This window comes from Prionailurus viverrinus, chromosome D4, assembly GCF_022837055.1.
Source record: "Prionailurus viverrinus isolate Anna chromosome D4, UM_Priviv_1.0, whole genome shotgun sequence".
NCBI lineage: Eukaryota > Metazoa > Chordata > Mammalia > Carnivora > Felidae > Prionailurus > Prionailurus viverrinus.
The window spans coordinates 1606085-1624400 of record NC_062573.1 but is presented as its reverse complement, the minus strand read 5'-3'; the positions used below and the strand labels follow the sequence as shown (position 1 = coordinate 1624400).

Below are 18316 nucleotides of genomic sequence, written 5' to 3'. Positions count from 1 at the left end.
CAAACACGGCCTATGTGTCACCACTGGCCTTTAAAACTCCCAACAGCCCATGAAGTATGGCTGGCTGACTGCAGACGCCAACTTCTGCGGGGGTGACTCCTGCATGTCCCAGCTTTCCCTGTAAGGGCGGGGGGGGGGGGGAGGGAGGAGGGAAGGGGAGAGGCAGGTTTATGAGCTCAAAGGAGCAGAAAACTGCCTGACAGAAGAGGCCCCGGTCACTAGTGCTCTCCAGGGATCCTTTATGTGACTTTTCTCTTCCAGGATCACATCGGGCTCCTTGGAAAGTCCGTCTGCTCCAGAAGCCAACCCCGAGGGGCGCTACTACTCGACGGGCTCCGAACAGGACCCTGTGGTGGACAGAGAAGGCAGCCCCGTGTGGGGCAGGAGCCCCTTCCAGCTCACAGCTTCCTCAGACGAAGACATTATCGACCTGAAGTGATGGGTCGGGATTGAGTTTGCCATCTTTAATTTTCTTATGGAGGTTTACACTCTTTAACCAGTTCTGACAGCGTTTCTCGACAAAATGTGGCTTTTAGCCCACCCATGATCTACTGGACCAAACCTTCTGCCCACCTGGCCGGTTTGGGTCTCTCCAATGTCCGGTGCCATCTTTCTTGACCTTTGTTTCTTTCTGTTTGGGAACCATCAGTCCCCTTGTAATAAAGGTGGTAGATTTCATCGAGGTTTTAGATTGAAACTTTGAATAAATCAAAAATGTTCATTCTTATGTACGGCAACCTTCTCTTATATTTTATATACTTAGATGGAAAAATTATTTTTTCATTATGGTTTTAATTTATGTCACATAATGTGTTTCTTTTATAAAGAAAAGCCATTGCTTTTAAAACCTATTATAAATAAGTTTTCTTTCTGCACCTTTGGCCCCTGTTGCTGTTTCGGGTCACAGTGATTGGCACCAGCTGCGTCCCCACCTATAGACTTTTGAGAAAGGCTGAATGGTTAGTTCTTAGAAGCTCCTGCTTCCTCCTTGTGTCTCACAAAGAATAACAGGGGTAGGAGCTTGTTAAGAGTCTTAAGATGATTTTGTTTGGTTTCGCTGTTGCTCTCAAATCATATAGCCAGGCAACAGTCACTCCTTGTCATCAAAATTACTCTCAGATCCCCTCCTCACGTTTGACATGAATCAAGTGATCGTCCTCCCTCTTGTCCTTACCTGCCTTCTGTGGCCCCCCTCCTCAAAGTGAGAAGAAAATGCAGGCTTGACCAAGAGCAAATGAAACCGTGGAAGCTCAGCCTCTAACCAGGGGGAGATCAAAGGGGGAAACCTAGTTTCACTGACACTGTAAACATTTTCATCTGTATGAAGAAGGTAATTCACCTCCTCGCTTTAGTCTTACAGATCCCATTGTATTAGCTCTCTTCTTGCCTATATCACCCACCAAAAGACACGCGAAGTCATTCTCCCATTAGAGCATCTCTGAGGGTTTTTCCACAGGCCTTCCCTGGAAGAGCAGAGAGCTGTGTTTGACCTCACCTTGATCTGACAGATTTTACAGAAGTTTGGGTCCTATCTTCTTGTGGGCCTTGCACCCTGTCTGTCTGTTGCACCACAGTGGTCTTTGTGCAAGAAATGGCTCAACATGGTGCACTCAGCGAAGGCTGTGTGGTTTCCTTCAGCAGATGCCAAGAGGTGAGAATAATGCAGACAGTGCTTTCTGGATATAGCCAGGTTATCTCTCGGGGTACGCGGCTGGCCCGTTCTTCATCTTTGTTTTGTTACGCCCTTTTGTACCTCGTGGTCCACTCGTGCTGTCTCTCAACCTCATGAAAAGTTTTGTGAGTTAGGTTTCACTATTATTGCTTGTCAAATGAGTAAACTGAGGCTCAGAAGGGGGCAGTGATATGAAACTGGTGAGTTCTCTGACCCCAGGGCTGTGCTTGCTCCCCCATCCACCATACAGAGTCAGGCTGAGTGCCTTGTGTCCGTTGGATCTGGCTGGTGTTTTTCATGTTAAACTAATTTGTAAGCTTTCCGAGCTTGTCTATGTGTTCTTTCTGTCATCTTTTTGCGTGAAGTTTCTTGCTTCTCAGCCGGGAACAGAAAAGCCGAGGGTGATTTAGAACATTCTTCCAAAGAGATTGGCAGCGTCAGAACCGCCCCAAAATTTGCCAGGAGTCACGGATCCAAGGAGCAAATATAGAAAGGGCAAGAAAGAGGTTGAGCCTACAAATCAGATCGATGGGGCTTCGCTTATAAAAGGGGGGGTGGGTGGCTGCTCTGGCAGCAATATCTGCTTCCAAAGGCCAAGAAGTGAATGCTGCACACGGGAAGGGAGACCACCGACCAGAGGGCAGGAGGAGGTTTGGAGGGGCCTGTGGCTCAGAGGGCTGTGCTAGCTGGGCTCACTGCTGTGTCCTGTCCACGTAAGCCTCTCTGCACACCCCACTGGCTGAGTTACAGAGTACACCGTTTGCCATGGGGTTTCAGGTATTCATCCACTCTGCAAGCACCCAGGGCCCACTCACTGGAGGAGGAGGTCATACCACTTAGGGAGGGAGGCAGGGAGGGAGGGAGGGAAGTAAACAGGTGATCGCAAAGCAGTGATAAGAGCTGAGAGAATTTATAACTTGAGCACAAGATACTGTGGAAGCATAGAGGGGCGGGTGCCTGTCTTCAAAGATAGTACAATCAGGTGGCTGCACTGGGTCAAACAACTTTCATAGTCATACTGGCTAGCATTTGAGTGCTTCACGTGTGCTTGGTCTTTTATGTGCATTGCCTCTGCTCAAAACCTTCCCGGAAGGTGGATATTGTCATCCCCACTTACAGATGAGTTAACAGAGGCCCAGAGAGGGATTAGAAGCCAAACCTCTTACTCTCATAGCCCTGGTTCTTGCAAGAATTACACAGCACTGCACCTCAGCTGCCCCATACAGAGTGTGCATTTGCCAGGTACAAATGGCAAGATTCTTCAGATCCCTGACATCGTACCTCCAGCAGTGACTTGGGTGCGTATGTGAAGAGGTTAGCTGTTAACATCGGCAAGAGACTGGAAGATGGCAGGTGGTAAGATGAAGATTCAAGAGTTAAGATGACCTATGAAGTGAATGTAGCCCAGATCAGTCGCATAACCGAGGACCGTGCCCAACACAGGTACTTAGCACCTGGAGGTCCTAGTGGTTGTTGGCTGGTAGCCGTCAGCAATCTGGGGGCCCCGAGTAGTGACCGGCACAGAGGTGGATTGCAGCGCGCAGGGCCATGCCTCTGCCCCCAGCAGCCCAGCTTCCAAAAGGAAAGAGAGAGGCCCAAGACAGTCGTTTGAAGACATTCCTCCCTGCGGTTTCAGTGGGCTGATCTGGGCCGGGTGCCTCCAACCCAGGCCCCAGGGCAGCGGTTAACGCAGAGCAGGAACTGCAGAGCAGCCCAAGCAGCCTGCTCCCCAGAGTCGGGGCGGGAAGTCGGGTGCGCGACCTACCTGCTCCACCTTCGTCCTGCTGCTAGCCTCATTGGTTGAAGCTAGACTAAGAGGCGGCTCCAGGAGAAAATGTAATCCCCGCCTTCCACCTTCATTGGCCAGCTCAGCTTGAGTCAGCTTTCCGATCCCGCCTCTGGGTTCGCACCACACTCCTATTGGATGGTTATAGTCCGGGCCCGGATACAAACTCCGCCCCACCTAAACATTGGCGAGCTAGGTCCTGGGGGCGGTTCCAGTGAGCGACACCAACCGGCTCTTTTCTCCCATTGGTCGGCTTTGATTTGGGGGGGGGGGGTGGCTCCTAGCGCAGACGCTAACCCCGCCTTGCGTTCCCTTTGGCCGTTCCGATCCCGCCCCTGAGCAGACCCTCCCCGCCCATTGGCCGGCTCTGCTGTGAGAGGCGGGTGCGTGCTGCACTCGCGGGACCCGTGACAGTTCAGGCAACAGAGCTGACCAAGCAGGCGTTGGGTGCAGACATGACGCCGGAGGACCAGGAGGAGACCCAGCCGCTCCTGGGGCCGCCCGGCGGCAGGTGAGCGGGTAGGGGGGCGACTCAGGCCCAGGGAGTGGCCTGGCCCCTTCTGCTGCGCCCAGGCCGGCGCCGCTCACCAACCGCCCTGTCCCCGCAGCGCCCCTCTCAGTCGCCGGGTCTTCCTCGCCGCCTTCGCCGCCGCCCTGGGCCCGCTCACCTTCGGCTTCGCGCTCGGCTACAGCTCCCCCGCCATCCCGAGCCTGCGGCGCGCCGCGGCCCGGGCCCTGCGCCTCGACGACGCCGCCGCCTCCTGGTTCGGGGTGAGGCCTCGGGCTCACCCTCCAGCCCGCCTGGGACCCTCTTCCTCCCGTCTCACGCGCAAGGGGACCCCGCCCTTACCTTGCTTTGGGCGGGCACTGAGACCCTCCTCCGGGTGCGTCCCGGCTCTCCTGCCAGGGGTCACCCTCCCCCGCGGACCGCCAGCCTGGGACCCCCATCCCCTTTTCGCTGAGGCTGCTGCTGGGGCTGGGATTGAGGGCGAGGTTGGGCTGAGGCTCCCTGGCGTCCCCTCTTCATCCTGCGGTCGCCTCGCCCTCAGGCCATCGTGACCCTGGGAGCCGCGGCGGGGGGCGTGCTGGGCGGCTGGCTCGTGGACCGCGCCGGGCGCAAGCTAAGCCTTCTGCTCTGCACCCTGCCCTTCGTGGTCGGCTTTGCAGTCATCACCGCGGCCCAGAACGTGTGGATGCTGCTCGGGGGCCGCCTCCTAACCGGCGTGGCCTGCGGTATTGCCTCGCTCGTAGCTCCGGTGAGTGTCCCCCAGCCTCGCGCCCTGGGACAGGAGGCTGCGGCCTCCTGGGTGCCTGGCACCGTTCCCCTTACCAGCTTTATCTTCCTTACCCCCGCAACGGGCCTTGGAAGGAGCCGCTGTTATCCTTGTTTACAGATGAAGTGAGCTTCAGAAACTGAAGTCCTTTGTCCAGCCACAACTAGTCAGTGACAAAGCTACTTATTACTCGAACCCAGGACTGTGCCACTTCACCAGTCCTCTCTCTTGCTCTACAAATAAGATGCCATCTGTGGATGGTCACAGAAGCCTGCAGATCTTAGATCTTCCACTGTCATTCAGACCATTGAATACAGCTTAGGAAAATTCTCTTCTGGTTTGTCCTGGCAGCAAAGGCTGCTGGGCTCTGCTGCTCCCCTTCACTACTCAGGAGCTAGTCCTCCGGCTGCTGTATCTCTTCTCTCCCCATCTCCTGAGCCACCACTGTCCAGGCTGACAGTGCCGGCTCTGCCACTCACTGGGGCCGAGCACCTCTCTGTGCCTCAGTTTCCTCCCCTGTAAAGTGGGGCATTGCCTCATGCACTGGTTGTGGGGACTGACCGAGACTCTGCATGTATAGCCCTGGAAGGCCTTGGACCCTGGCAGCTGAGATTGTAGGGTGACCGGGGAACTGCTGCTGGCCATGGGCTTGATCAACTACCCACACGTCAACCTGGTGACATCAAAAGTAGTGGCTGTGAGTCCTCCCTGGTCATCCCTTTGCACCTGCCACTCCCTTTACCCACATTTTCTGGGCAGCAGTGGAGTTGGATTTCATGTTTTGGGTTTTGTTACTGGACAAAAACACACCCGTCTTAGCCGTCGGCATAAGGTAATAGAATAACCTAGAAGTGTGGGCAAGACCTTTCTGGCCCCCGAGCCCAGAGAAAGCAGTAGCAGTCACTAGTAGCAACTGAGGCAGAGTTCTGGTTCCAAGGGCACTGCTCAGAGTGTGGTCCTTGGACCGGCAGCCTGGGTGTCATCTGAAGCAAGTTGAAAGGCAGAATCTTGGGGCCCACCCTAGACCTACTGCATCAGAAGCTGTATTTATTGAGGCTAGCCATGCAATTAAATGAAAGTTTGAAAAACTCTGTGCCACCTCCCCACAAACACACACAGCAGCCACGTATATACCCTTAATCCCCTGTAAAACACCTGCTGCTGATCACTTGGAGACGTGGGAAGGTACGGGGAGGGCTTCGGCGACCTGGGACCTGCAACCAGAGGCCCACCTGGCTTGGAGCAGCCCCAACTGAGGTTCTCCTCAACTCTGAATAGCTGAGGCTCTTCAGTTTTAAGAACTCTTGGGCACCGAGTAAAGTTTTCTCTCCATTGCCACCAGGTGTATATCTCTGAAATCGCCTACCCTGCAGTGCGGGGGCTGCTTGGCTCCTGTGTGCAGCTGATGGTCGTCACAGGCATCCTCCTAGCCTACCTGGCAGGTATGGTTTTCATGGTATCTCTTTTGATCCCAGCTAATGGCTGGGTGGCCATTTTGAAGCTGTAGAAACTGAAGTTCATAGAGGTCAAGGGGCTTGCCCAAGGTCACACAGCCAGTGCCCAAGGTGCCAGGGTCCCAGATCACCTGCCTGAGCGCCTGGGATGTGTGGGTCTTGTGCCTAACTCCCAGGGAGGGTGGGAGAAGGTGATGTCCTCATCTTCCCAGGGCAGAAGCCCATTCCGAGGGTGTGGGGAGGGCTGACTGGTTGGGTCACTGTGCAGTAACAAATTAAGAATTTAAGGGGGTGGGGGGACACCCCAAAAACTCCAGCCCAGGAGTTTGGAGGGCCCAAGCCTGTCTCTCAGAAATACTAGTACTAGATTTGCAGCGTGAAGGAGGAGGGTCCCACGGAACCCGAGGGTCAGAGCTGGGGTCAACATGAGGAAGCTTCTGGAGGCAGACATGTTTTCGCTAGAACTGGGGTAGAAAGAGGCTTCATACCTGATGGTTCCACATTAGGGGGCACTTTCTGGCTCTGTCACACTGCCCCAGGGAGCCTCACTTCCCCTGTCTTTAAGTGGAGATAACCCTACCTAGCCCAAGGCTGTTGAGGGACTAAATTAAGCAACACATGAAAAGCAGCAGGCCCCATGAGAACTGTCAAGGGATGGCCTTATACCCAGCGAGGAATGGGGGCTTCAGGAACCTGACTGGCAGTGGCAGGGCCCAGAGCCTGTGCCCTCTGGTTCTCCAGAGTGGACGACATGTTGGTGTGTGGTCATTCATTTTTACCCACTTAGCATCCAGACTCTAATTCAGAGTCCTACCAGCAGTCTGGCTGCTTTTGGGGACCCGCAATGTGCCAAAGCCCCTGCCAAATACAGACATTGACATTTGGGACAGACACATGGGTGTCAATATGCCTACAGAATTACCTCATCATAACCTGCACTTTGATCAATTTCTGTGAATATTGATCCACTGGTGTTCAGGAAAAAAGTCTCTCCCACTCTGTCCCCCTTCCTCTCTAGAGGAGCCCACTTGCCTGCTTCTTGTGGCCTTCCAGAGTCTGTGCATGCATGACGACTATGCATATTTATTCTCCCACCCCTTCCTTTTAACGTTTATTTATTTTGGGACAGAGAGAGACAGAGCATGAACGGGGGAGGGGCAGAGAGAGAGGGAGACACAGAATCGGAAACAGCCTCCAGGCTCTGAGCCATCAGCCCAGAGCCTGACGCGGGGCTCGAACTCCCTGACCGCGAGATCGTGACCTGGCTGAAGTCGGACGCTTAACCGACTGCGCCACCCAGGCGCCCCCCCACCCCTCCCTTTTAGACAAAACAAGTGCCTCATTCATTTTTGATTGCCACGTAAATATCCACTGAGCAGATGTAGCATAATGCGCCCACCAGCGTTGTTTACGCAATGTTTCTCAACAGATGGTAACAACAGTATTAGTAACAAACGCCAGCAAGGGTAGTAGCCACACAGAGGTCGTGAGGCCCCCACCCTTTAAGCTGAGTCCCGGGGGTTGGTGAGAGGGCAGGCGCTCCCTGATAAGGTGCAGGCTGGCCCACTCCGCACTGACATCTGAAACCACCACCCCCCTGCCCCCCACCAGGCTGGGTCCTGGAGTGGCGCTGGCTGGCTGTGCTGGGTTGTGTACCCGCCTCCTTCATGCTGCTGCTCATGTGCTACATGCCCGAGACCCCACGCTTCTTGCTGACCCAGCACAAGCGCCAGGAAGCCATGGCCGCTATGCAGTTCCTGTGGGGCTCGGAGCAGACCTGGGAGGAGCCCCCTGTCGGGGCCGAGCACCAGGTGAGGGGCTGGGATCCAGAGCCAGGGTGGGGAGGAAACAGTGAGGTATGGCCCCTTTGCAGCCAGGGGAGGCTAGCACAGCCTGTCCCCAAGGCTGTGCAGACTACACACGGGGAGGAGAGGCACAAGTGGTGGCATTGTCCTATGTGTGAGCAAGCAAAGGCCTGCTGGAGCCCCACTACTTGGCTGGGCCTTAGCCTTGATCTTACTGTCCCAGGAAGAGAAAGACCCGGTGGGTCAGAAGGAAACGCAGGCGCAACCTTGAGGAACTGGATTTTTAAATGGGATACTGGAGAGCAGCGGAGAAGACTGAGTCTCTGCCACTTACCTGCTGTCTGACCTTCCCATCCTTAAGCCTTCCTTTCTTCATCTGTGAGATGGGAGTCCTAGCATGTGCCTGGTGGTGCCAGGAGAGGCACTCGGCACAGGCCCAGGCCTGAGGCTGGTAGGATTCTGGAACCCCTGGCTATGTGCCCATGTAATCTCTTTGTAGTTCCCCCAGCAAATCAGGAAAGGGCATGGGGAGGTGAGGACCTTACAAATGGAGAGGCTAAAGTGATGCGGAGACCTGTCTTGGACCCGCGGCCTAGGTGATAAGAAGCTGAGCCTCACCCCTCCACCAGGCTTTAGGACGGGGGCTCAAAGCCAGCAGGCCCCTCGGGAGGGGGTAGGGAGACGCACTGACACCGGCCTTTGTCTGAGCAGGGCTTCCGCCTGGCCCAGCTGAGGCTTCCTAGCATCTACAAACCCTTCATCATCGGCGTTTCACTCATGGCCTTCCAGCAGCTGTCAGGGATCAATGCTGTCATGTTCTATGCAGAGACCATCTTTGAGGAGGCCAAGTTCAAGGTAAAGAGGCCTCCGCCCTGGCCTGCCTCATCCAGATGCTGTGTGGATGGGGCCTAGTCCTGGGGTCTTTGCCTGACCCGCCTCGGCCCATCTCCCCAGGAGAGCAGCCTAGCCTCGGTCATCGTGGGCATCATCCAGGTGCTGTTCACGGCCATGGCGGCCCTCATCATGGACAAAGCTGGGCGGAGGCTGCTCCTGACCTTGTCAGGTGAGGCCCGAGGGCAAGGGCTCGGCCCTTTGAAAATGGGGTGGCGCAGGCCAGGGTCCCCACCACAGACTGGAGGGTCTTTGCCAAGGCCACCACACTGAGACAGGAAAAGGCCAGCCAAGCACCCCTGAGAACAAGGCCGAGATCCATGGGAGCCCTTACTGAGTGCTTGCTCCAGACCAGGCCTGCACTAACAGACCCTTGCAGTGAGCCTCCAAGCAGGCGCCATCGGGGCCCCAGTTTACAAGGAGGAAACTGAGGACCCAGCAGGAGAAGTGACTCAGAAGCTGGAGGTCTTTTGGGGCAAGTGACTTCACCCCTCTGAACCTCAGTTTTCCCTGTATGAAATGGGGGCGATGGGCCATTGTGAGGATCCAGAGATGATCTGCACGGGAGTGAAACCCATGCTGCTGTCACAGTTACCACTCCTGCTCCTTGGTCCAGGAAGGCACTGCCACCAGGAGCTTCTTGGAGTTGGCTCCGGTTCGAGGTCCAAGCTGGGGCCGGCCCGGGCTGGGTGCTGCCGATCTGGGCTCCTGGGTCCCGCTCACCACCCTCTCAGAGAAACCCAGGCCGCATCACTGTGGCCACACTGCACTGAGACTCTAACCTGAGTGCCCCGTGCCCGGACCGCGGTCCGCTTCTCCCAGAGCCCTGCGCACTGCCCCCTTCCGCCTGCAGGTGTGATCATGGTGTTCAGCACCAGTGCCTTCGGCGCCTACTTCAAGCTGACCCAGGGCGGCCCCAGCAACTCCTCACACGTGGACCTCTCGACACCCATCTCCATGGAGCCCACCAGTGCCAGCGTGGGGTTGGCCTGGTTGGCAGTGGGCAGCATGTGCCTCTTCATCGCCGGTGAGAGGGGGCCCACGGGGAGGTTGGGCGGGGGGCCCGTGGGGCCATTCCATCACTGCCGGGTTCCTGCGGCTCCCAGCCAGTCCAGGCCTCCCCATCCCACAGGTCCCCCGCCCCTGCGTTTATGGCTCTGACCAAGGCCCCGGGCACTGAGCTAAACCCTTCTCTGCCCCTTTCACTTACTCCCCAAACAGCCCTCCAAGCGGGCCCCGGCATGACCCCATTCTACAGAGAAAAGCCTGGTACTAAGAAGTAGAGGGACTGACCTGAGACATCGCTGCAGGAAGGCACAGAGCTGGGGGGCCCTGGCTGGAAACTGCGAGGCTTTGGCCCAGGGGGTCTGTGGCCAGCCAAGGGGTCGGCCCTATGGGCTTCTGATGCCTGTCTTGCTCCCACAGGCTTCGCCGTGGGCTGGGGGCCCATCCCCTGGCTCCTCATGTCTGAGATCTTTCCTCTGCGCGTCAAGGGCCTGGCCACAGGTGTGTGCGTCCTCACTAACTGGTTCATGGCCTTCCTGGTGACAAAAGAGTTCAGCAGCGTCATGGTAAGTGCAGGCCCTGAGGGTCTCCTCCTCACGTAGTCAGTGGGGAGCGCTTTTTAGAATTACTCTTACTGCAGAAGACTCAGGGCCAGTGGCTGAGGCCCCACCATCCTGGGACACCGGCCATCTTGGTCAGGGACGAAGGGAAGACAGATGGGCCAGGAAAGGTGCAGAACACAGGCTGTGACCACTCAGGAGCCTTCAGGCCATTCCGGCAGAAGGAAAGCAGGATACAGTTCCACCATTGGACAGTGGGGACATGGGCCAGGATCTAGGGCTGTGCAGGAAGAACTCTGGCTTTGGAGTTGACAAGCCTGGGCTCTAACCCCACCTCGGCCACTTCCCACTGTGTGACCTGGGGTGTGCTGCTCACCTTCTCTAAACCAGCTTCCTTGGCTGAAGATGGAGGAGGGTGACAGCACCTTCCCCTCAGGGTTGTGGGAGCGTCAGTTCATTTTAAAACTTTGCTACTTTTGCACAGATGGACTGACACAGCCCTGGACCCTGCCACGGGGCTCTCCAGCTGATAGGGGAGGATGGTTCTGGAGCAGATAGGCCACCTGTCCAGGCATTCATTCCCGTCTGCCCCCCTCCCCCAGGTCTCCTGGTACATACCATGTCCAGGCCTGTTGGAGGAGCCAGAGACAGCAATGAATGCAGTGGACAGGGTGCCCTGTGGATGGATTGGGGTGGACGGGGTGGACGAGGTTGGGCTGGCAGCGGACAGCAGAAGGAGAACAAACCACTGGGAGGCTGGAGGGGGTGGAGAGGTGGGGGTGGGCAGGCCAGGAGAGGCATGGATGCCTGGGGTTGGCCTGGAGTCTCTGCAGGGCCTGGGTCTCACGCAGGCTGCACTGGGGAACACATCGGGAAGACCGGAGCAAAGTCTTAGCGGTGGAAATTACTCACTGGGAGCTGTGCGGAGGGACCAGCAACAAAGGAGGGGGTGCGGCGGTAAAGGACCTAACAGTGACCCAGGAGTGTACAGTGTCCCAGAGTTTGGCGGTGGGGGGGGGGGGGGACGGGGGGCAGGGGAGCGCTGGGTCACCGGGTCCCAGAGGGAAAGGAGCTGACAAGGGAGGGGCCTCTGGTCCTGGCACCTGGGAGGTCATCAGGTCCGTCCTGGGAGGGTGACCAGGCTCTGAGTGACGGGAAGTGCTCTCTCTTCCTTCCATGCCACTGGGTCCTGAGTGTCCTCCGTGCTCACACTGGCCCAGTGCAGCCTGCTCCCTGTGGCACCAAGAAGAGACTCCCCTGGAGGGCAGGGAACTCAGGGGGCAGGGCCAAAGCACAGTGTGGAGAGCAGGTCTGGGGGCCCTGGAGGCAGCCACCAGGGGTCACTTGACAGTGGGGGTCTGACCTTGGGGGAGGCACTTCATGACAGTTTGGCCAGCTTCCCCAGCCACCCAACGTCCACACCGTGTATGGTGCTCGTTGCAGGCTTCTGGAGGGCAGGGCCAGACCCTCCTCCACACCCGAGCCTGGGTGGGGGGCGGGCAGAGGGGGCCAGGGCCTCAGCTCAGGGTCCATGAGGGCTCCTGACCTGTTGTGTCTACATGAGGCCCTTCCTCTCTTTCCAGGAGGTTCTCAGGCCTTACGGCGCCTTCTGGCTCGCCTCCGCCTTCTGCATCTTCAGTGTCCTTTTCACTCTGTCCTGTGTCCCTGAAACCAAAGGAAAGACTTTGGAGCAAATCACAGCCCATTTTGAGGGGCGATGACAACCCCTTCTCATGAGTGGCTGCCACTCCCAGCAGGGCCGGCTTTGGGCTTCAGAGGAGACGGAATCCCCTGTGACTCCAAGCTGGGCCTCAGCCGGAGCCTGGAGCCCCTGCCTGTCCCCAGGGAGGTGGAATGCAGGACCACAGCCCCTTGGAGCCTTGTCCTCCGGGGTCCCTCCTTCCTACCCAGCTCTCTATGGCCCAGCGAACCATGGGTAAGAGGTTCCCGGCCCCGGGGTCCAATTCCCACCACCACTCTGCGACTCAGGAGGAGGGAACTCCTTGGAGGGGCTTTGCTGCCCCGAGGCCCATCGTCCACAGGCCATCTCCACCTTGCCACAAAAGCAACAGCAGAGGAGGGGGACTCTCGGCTCCTCGTTTTCTGGAGGAGATGCTTTTGGGTGGGGACCCCCTCTCACGTGGCTGCATTATCAGGAAGGAACTTTGTTTGCCAAATAAAGATTTGACTCAGAAAATCAGGCCGTGGCCTCTGTGTGAAATGCAGTTTGAGAAGGACACTTTCCCATCCCTTCCGTACACCAGGCCTCCCACGAACTGGGCCTCGCCACAAATATCTGTTGATTTACTTCTTCTTGTGGTCAGCTGGGCTCACTCTTGGCACTTGGACATCATTTCTGGCTCCTTCATCCTTGGGCTCAGTCCCCTGGATCATTAGTTATCAAATCTTATTAACAACAACACATCTCTCCTTCTGGTGACTTTAATGGACCCACAAGTCTTTTACAAACTACTGTTATTATCCGTTATAAAAGTAATACATGTTTATTGTAGGAAAATTGGAAAACACAGATTTATTTAGTATAATGATTTTTATAGCATTTAACCATCTGCTAGGCATTGCCCTCAGCACTTTACAAATATTAACTCGTTTCTTTGGATAAGTGATACAATAATTATGCATAACTGCACCTTTCCAGAGGTAACTTCTTTTAAGAATTTGGTTCTATCCCGGGGCACCTGCGTGGCAAAGACGGTTAAGCCTCCAACTCTCCGTTTTGGCTCGGGTCATGATCTTGCAGTTTGTGAGTTCGAGCCCCGCATCGGATTCTCTGCTGTCAGCACAGCAGAGCTGGTGACTCAGTCAGTTGAGTGTCTGACTCTTGGTTTCAGCTCAAGTCATGATCCCAGAGTCATGAAATCCCTGCTTGGGATTCTCTCTCTCTCCTCCTGTCCCCTGCTTGTGCGTTCTCTCTCTCTCTCTCTCTCTCTCTCTCCTCTCTGTCTCAAATGGAAAAAAAATTGAAAAAAAAAAGAATTTGATACTATCCTGAAACTCTTCCTCCCTACATCTATCCTTTCTAGCATCACTACACACAGGTAGGACACCACACTTCCCATTCCGTGATCTGCTTTACTCACCTCCTGGGTTGTACAGCCCCCACATGTGCCCACCTTGACATCTTCTATTAAGCCTTGTAACGAGACTGGGGAGTAGGAGAATGGAAGTGCAGTGGGGTCCAGGGCTGAGCAGTGAGGAGTTTTCTGGAAGATTCTGCAATGGCTGCTCTGATTTCAGTAAAATGTGCTAAGTAATACACAGGAACTTTCAGCCTTAGCAAAATCCAAGTTCCTTGGGGACTTCCAGAAACAAGGTCACATCCACGCACAGTAACTGCATATATACATTCTCATTCTTCGTGCCTGCACAGCAGCCCACCGGGTTGAGAGCCACATTCTGTGGTTCGGCAGGGTATTCCACAAATGTCCATTTAGGCCAGTTGTTGAATAGAGCGGTTCGGGTCTAATACATCTTTTCTTTCTGTCCATTTGTTCTATCATTTATTGAGAGAGAAGTGTGGAAATCTTCACCTGTAAATGTGGATTTCTTTCTCCTTGCAGTTCTCTTGGGTTTTGCTTCATGTGCCTTAGAGATCATCACTGGGTGCACGCCCGTCTGGGATTGCTACCTTCTGATTGTTTTGTCCTTTAGCATGAAATGACCTTCTTTATCCCCGGCAATATTCCTCGTTCTGAGGTCTACTTTGTCTGATATCAGTATGACCAATCCAGCCGCCTTTTGATTGGTGCTTTGACAATCATTTTCAATTATATCTTATTATATATTCCTTTTTTGTAGTATCCTACACTTTTCTTTGTGATGGAAATACCTTTGGGGGTTTCCCTGAGGATACGTTATTTTTACTTTTTGGTTTTCATGATTATTAACATTATTTTGAGAGAAAGAGAGTGCATGCATGCACAAGTTGGGGAGCGGCAGAGAAAGAGGGAGAGACAATCCCAAGCAGGCTCCCTGCCCAGCACAGAGCCCGACACAGGGCTTGATCCTCATGACCTGAGCTGAAATCAAGAGTCACTCAGTCAACCGAGCCACCCAGGTATCCCCATATTTTCACTCTTAAAAACAGACCTTATTAAGGCATTATTTAGACACCATAAAATTCAACAATTGTAGGTATAAAAATATGACTTAGGAGGAATGTATACAGCTGTGTACCCACCACCACAATCAACATAGAAGACATTTTCGTCAGCTCAAAATGTTCCCTTGTGTCCCTCATGTCAGTCTCCTCCCTCTAGTTTTTCTTTTTCTAGAATTTTTAAAAAATGTTTATTTTGAGGGAGACAGAGAGAGCACGTGCGCGTACATTTGGGGGAAGGGCAGTGAGAGAGGGAGAGAGAGAATCCCAAGCAGGCTTGCAGGGCACCAGCCCATGGACCATGAGACCATGACCTGAGCCGCAATCAAGAGTTGGACACTTAACCAACGGGGCCACCCAGGCGCCCCTCCTTTCCTAGACTTACAAAAACCCTGTTGTTTGTAGTATTTTGCGCCTGGCTTCTCCGAGCAGAGCGCGTTTAAGATTCATCCACGCTGCATGCAGCAGCAGTTCTCTTTTTATTGCTGAGTAGTGTCCCATCGTACGTTTGGACTAGTTCCGATTTGGGGCTATCGTGAAGAAAGCTTCTGTGAGCACTTGCACACAAGTCCCCGCACGGAGAAGAACTAGCGGGTCATATGTAAGTTGGTTTCACGATTGTAAGAAGCTGCCGAACTGTTTTCCAAAGTGGTGGTACCATTTTTGCGTTCCCATCAGCAGCGTCCAAGAGTTCCGGCTGCTCCACATCCTCAACAACACTCGGTATTCACTATTACGAGTAAAACTATTTGTACGTTTTTAACTTTTTGAAAATTGTCTTCTATTCTCTGATTTCCTCCGGAAAGCCTTCTCTTTTATGCCGCTGTTTTATCTCAAGTATCTGGTGAGCTCTGGTTGTCCACATTGAGGAATGAAGTGCTAGGGGGTTTTAATTGCAGTGGCTGGGATGTGTCCCCCACCCTGCACCTGTTCTCAGTTCTGTTATGGCTTTTGACATTTTATACATCTTCACTGTCATTTCAGTGGGAACTCGAGGAAGAAAAAGGGGAAATGCGTTCAGTTCAGTCCACCAGCTTGAAATGAAAGCTTTTTTTCTTTTAACGATGATGCAGTGTTTGCCGTTGGAGTCATGGTGCGTGGCAGAGTGGGTGCTTAAGTATTTGTGAAATTCAACAAATTAAGAGGATTTGTTGTATAAATATGTCAGAACTTAAATCAACCTCATATTGCTCCACATTCAGATTGTTTCCAGTTTTCTGCTTATTGATAACTCTGCTATTACATATAGAGTTAGAGGGAGATGAGAAACAGAGTTGGCAGAGGAGAGAAGGAGATAAAAAAGATGACAATGATAGAGATGAAGACAGAAAATGGAGATGTAGGTGACGTGGAAGAGATGCAAATGATGGTGATAATGGAAGTTAAACTGTGGGCAAGGAGGGGCGCCTGGGTGGCGCAGTCGGTTAAGCGTCCGACTTCAGCTCAGGTCACGATCTTGCGGTCCGTGAGTTCGAGCCCCGCGTCGGGCTCTGGGCTGATGGCTCAGAGCCTGGAGCCTGTTTCCGATTCTGTGTCTCCCTCTCTCTCTGCCCCTCCCCCGTTCATGCTCTGTCTCTCTCTGTCTCAAAAATATATAAACGTTAAAAAAAAAATTAAAAATAAATAAACTGTGAGCAAGGAAAATGGCATTGTGGCTTCAACTCTATCTTGGTCTCTTTCTTCCATAACCCAGGGTCCAGGAGCCAGTGCAGCATGGTGGGTAAGAGGCAGTGGGCTTAGTTCAAATTCTGGCTCAATTACTCACTGCCTGTGTGACCTGGACAAGTCATTTAACCTAAGCCTCCGCTTATTCATGTAAGCCTCCGCTTATTCATGGGCCTACGGATGCTGTCTTCCTCATGGAGTGGTCGTGAAGATGAAAGGAGAGAAGTTTGTAAAGCACCTTGGACCAAGGATGGCACAGAATAAGTACTCAATGGATGTTAGCTGCTGCTGATGGTGAGGCTGTGCAGGCGTGGACGGGAGGCTGTGGTGAAGCAATGCCGGGAGCTGCATGCAAGGGGCGATGCTCAAGGGGTGCCTCAAAGGGACATGTGAAATCTTTACACTTTTTTTTTTATATATTCTATTTCCTACGCTGATTCCTCAGCAACTCCTACCCATACCATCTCTGACTGCTTCCAACATCCACTTACAGGTACCAACGACTGTGGACACACACGCTCTTCAGAGCTTCCCTTAAGACTTCCTTGGGGCCTTCTCATCAGAGCACAAGACGCTTCCAGGACCAGAGCCAGCGCCAGTCTTAAATCTGCCCCAGAAGCCCAGCCCAGCACCATCAGGCACAGGACCATGGAGGGCAGGAAGGGACATCCCTAAAGGACAGGTGTAGCAGCAGAAACTGTGCTTTACCCCTCCCGAGGTAGAAATCTGCACAACCCCCCACACCCACCCCATGACAAATCCCCCTGCCCCCAGAACAACTTCTAGGAGAATCCTCGCTTCTGCATTCTTGAGGCAAGGGATGCCCTGACGCCACCCAGTGGCCATAGACGGGATTGCATCAGTTGAAGAGTGAAGCACTCTGCTTCCCCCCAGTGGCCCTGGATGGGATCCCAAGACTAAGGCAGGAAGACCGCTACCGCCCATTGGCCATTATGGGGTTAGCACCTGCTGGGCCTGGGGGCAATAGGCAGAACAGCACCAAGTGGAAGGGGTCAGGAGCCAAGTGGAAGCTGGAAAAGACAAGGAAAGACATTCTCCCCTAGAGCCTCCAGAAGAAACATAGCCCTGCCCACATCTTGATTTTAGCCCAGGGAGATCCATCTTAGATTTCTGGCCTCCACTGGTTGGGAGCCCAAACTTGCAGCACCCCAAGATAGACAAAAGCTTATCTCAGAGATCTGTGGGTGTGGCTTGCCCAATAAGATTCATAGAAGACCCACAAACTTAATTCTTTTGCCAAAAACGCTACCAGCTGTGGCTGAAAGGGGCAGACAGTACAAAATGAAAACAGGCCCGAGAACCCCCAAACTCATTTCTGCTTCCCAGGTAACGCATTCCCATCTTCTTAACGTCAAAGTGCCTCAAAACTGAATGAACAGAAAACGTCATCAGTGCTCTGAGAAAGCTCACGGAAATATCCTCTGGCATAGCGCGAAAGCCTCCAAAGGATAGAATATTTAGGAATCTCCTCCCGCAATAGTGCTAATGGAACTCTATTAACATTATTCAGGGCTTCTGCCCTTGAAATTACTGAAGAAGTAATTTTTTTATACTCTTGATATGATGATAGATTTTTATACTCTTGAGAGTTCCAGGGCACCAACCTGTGGCTGCCCTGTTCACACCGAGGGGCCCTCCTTTCCTTTACTCTTCCCAGACTTTCGGTACTGCTCAAGAGGACCATAAAGGTGGCTGGGATTAGGCCCTGAGCTGAATGAAGGCCGCGCTACCAGAAGCCCGCAGGACTCAGTATTCCAAGAACGCCGAACCACGGAGAAAAAACGACCACAAACCAAGCGTCCAGCGCCTGCGCTAGAACCACCGCTCCCAAGATCCTTCGCGGCCAAGTCGCTTCCCATTTCAGGTCCCAGCCGTGGAATTCCGGTGAACCTGAACGGAACGTGGACCAAGCATGATGGAAGAGAGATTCCGGGAGCAGGAACAGGCGGAGCCTCTCTGGGAAATATGGTTCACAAGGGTGTGCGGGTCACAAACCGGGCACCGAGAGCGAAAGATGTTTCGGTGAGGAGCTGGGCCCGGAGACTTCTGGGAAGTGGAGTCCT

The 18316-nt window shown here is 54.0% G+C and overlaps 2 protein-coding genes and 1 long non-coding RNA gene across 9 annotated transcripts in view; 2 read left to right on the top strand and 1 right to left on the bottom strand.

Moving 5' to 3' along the window:
* GARNL3 (GTPase activating Rap/RanGAP domain like 3) overlaps positions 1-727 on the top strand; it is a 150654-nt gene extending 149927 nt beyond the window's left edge. For all 3 annotated transcript variants that reach the window (XM_047829919.1, XM_047829918.1, XM_047829920.1), the window contains one exon: positions 262-727. In XM_047829919.1, coding sequence (XP_047685875.1) covers positions 262-439 — 178 coding nt within the window. In that variant the 3' untranslated portion in view covers positions 440-727. The remainder of the gene's footprint in view (positions 1-261) is intronic.
* A 3089-nt stretch (positions 728-3816) lies between these two features.
* Positions 3817-12644, top strand: SLC2A8 (solute carrier family 2 member 8). 5 transcript variants are annotated; one of them, XM_047829955.1, is made up of 10 exons: positions 3822-3969; positions 4067-4229; positions 4508-4714; positions 6075-6174; positions 7798-7997; positions 8703-8846; positions 8946-9054; positions 9736-9909; positions 10308-10453; positions 12031-12644. In XM_047829955.1, exons 1-10 carry the CDS (start codon positions 3914-3916, stop codon positions 12166-12168), a joined length of 1437 nt encoding a protein of 478 aa, XP_047685911.1. In that variant the 5' UTR covers positions 3822-3913; the 3' UTR covers positions 12169-12644. The 5 variants fall into 5 exon arrangements, with proteins under 5 accessions (XP_047685915.1, XP_047685912.1, XP_047685911.1 ...); XM_047829959.1 differs by lacking the exon at positions 10308-10453 and having other exon boundaries at positions 3817-3969; XM_047829956.1 differs by lacking the exon at positions 12031-12644 and having other exon boundaries at positions 3817-3969; positions 10104-10403.
* On the bottom strand, positions 10301-18287 carry LOC125150279 (uncharacterized). The gene is made up of 3 exons (XR_007146292.1): positions 18047-18287; positions 11994-12112; positions 10301-10423 (listed from the first exon to the last, which is right to left on the bottom strand). It is a non-coding gene; the product is annotated as an uncharacterized LOC125150279 (long non-coding RNA).
* Between the last annotated feature and the right edge of the window lie 29 nt (positions 18288-18316).

Excerpts from the sequence above, each read along its gene's own strand:
- SLC2A8 (XM_047829955.1), top strand. The coding sequence starts at position 3,914 with ATGACGCCGGAGGACCAGGAGGAGACCCAGCCGCTCCTGGGGCCGCCC. Across the intron at positions 6,175-7,797 it reads CCTCCTAGCCTACCTGGCAG|GCTGGGTCCTGGAGTGGCGC; the intron begins GTATGGTTTTCA and ends GCCCCCCACCAG. Across the intron at positions 9,910-10,307 it reads CATGTGCCTCTTCATCGCCG|GCTTCGCCGTGGGCTGGGGG; the intron begins GTGAGAGGGGGC and ends TTGCTCCCACAG.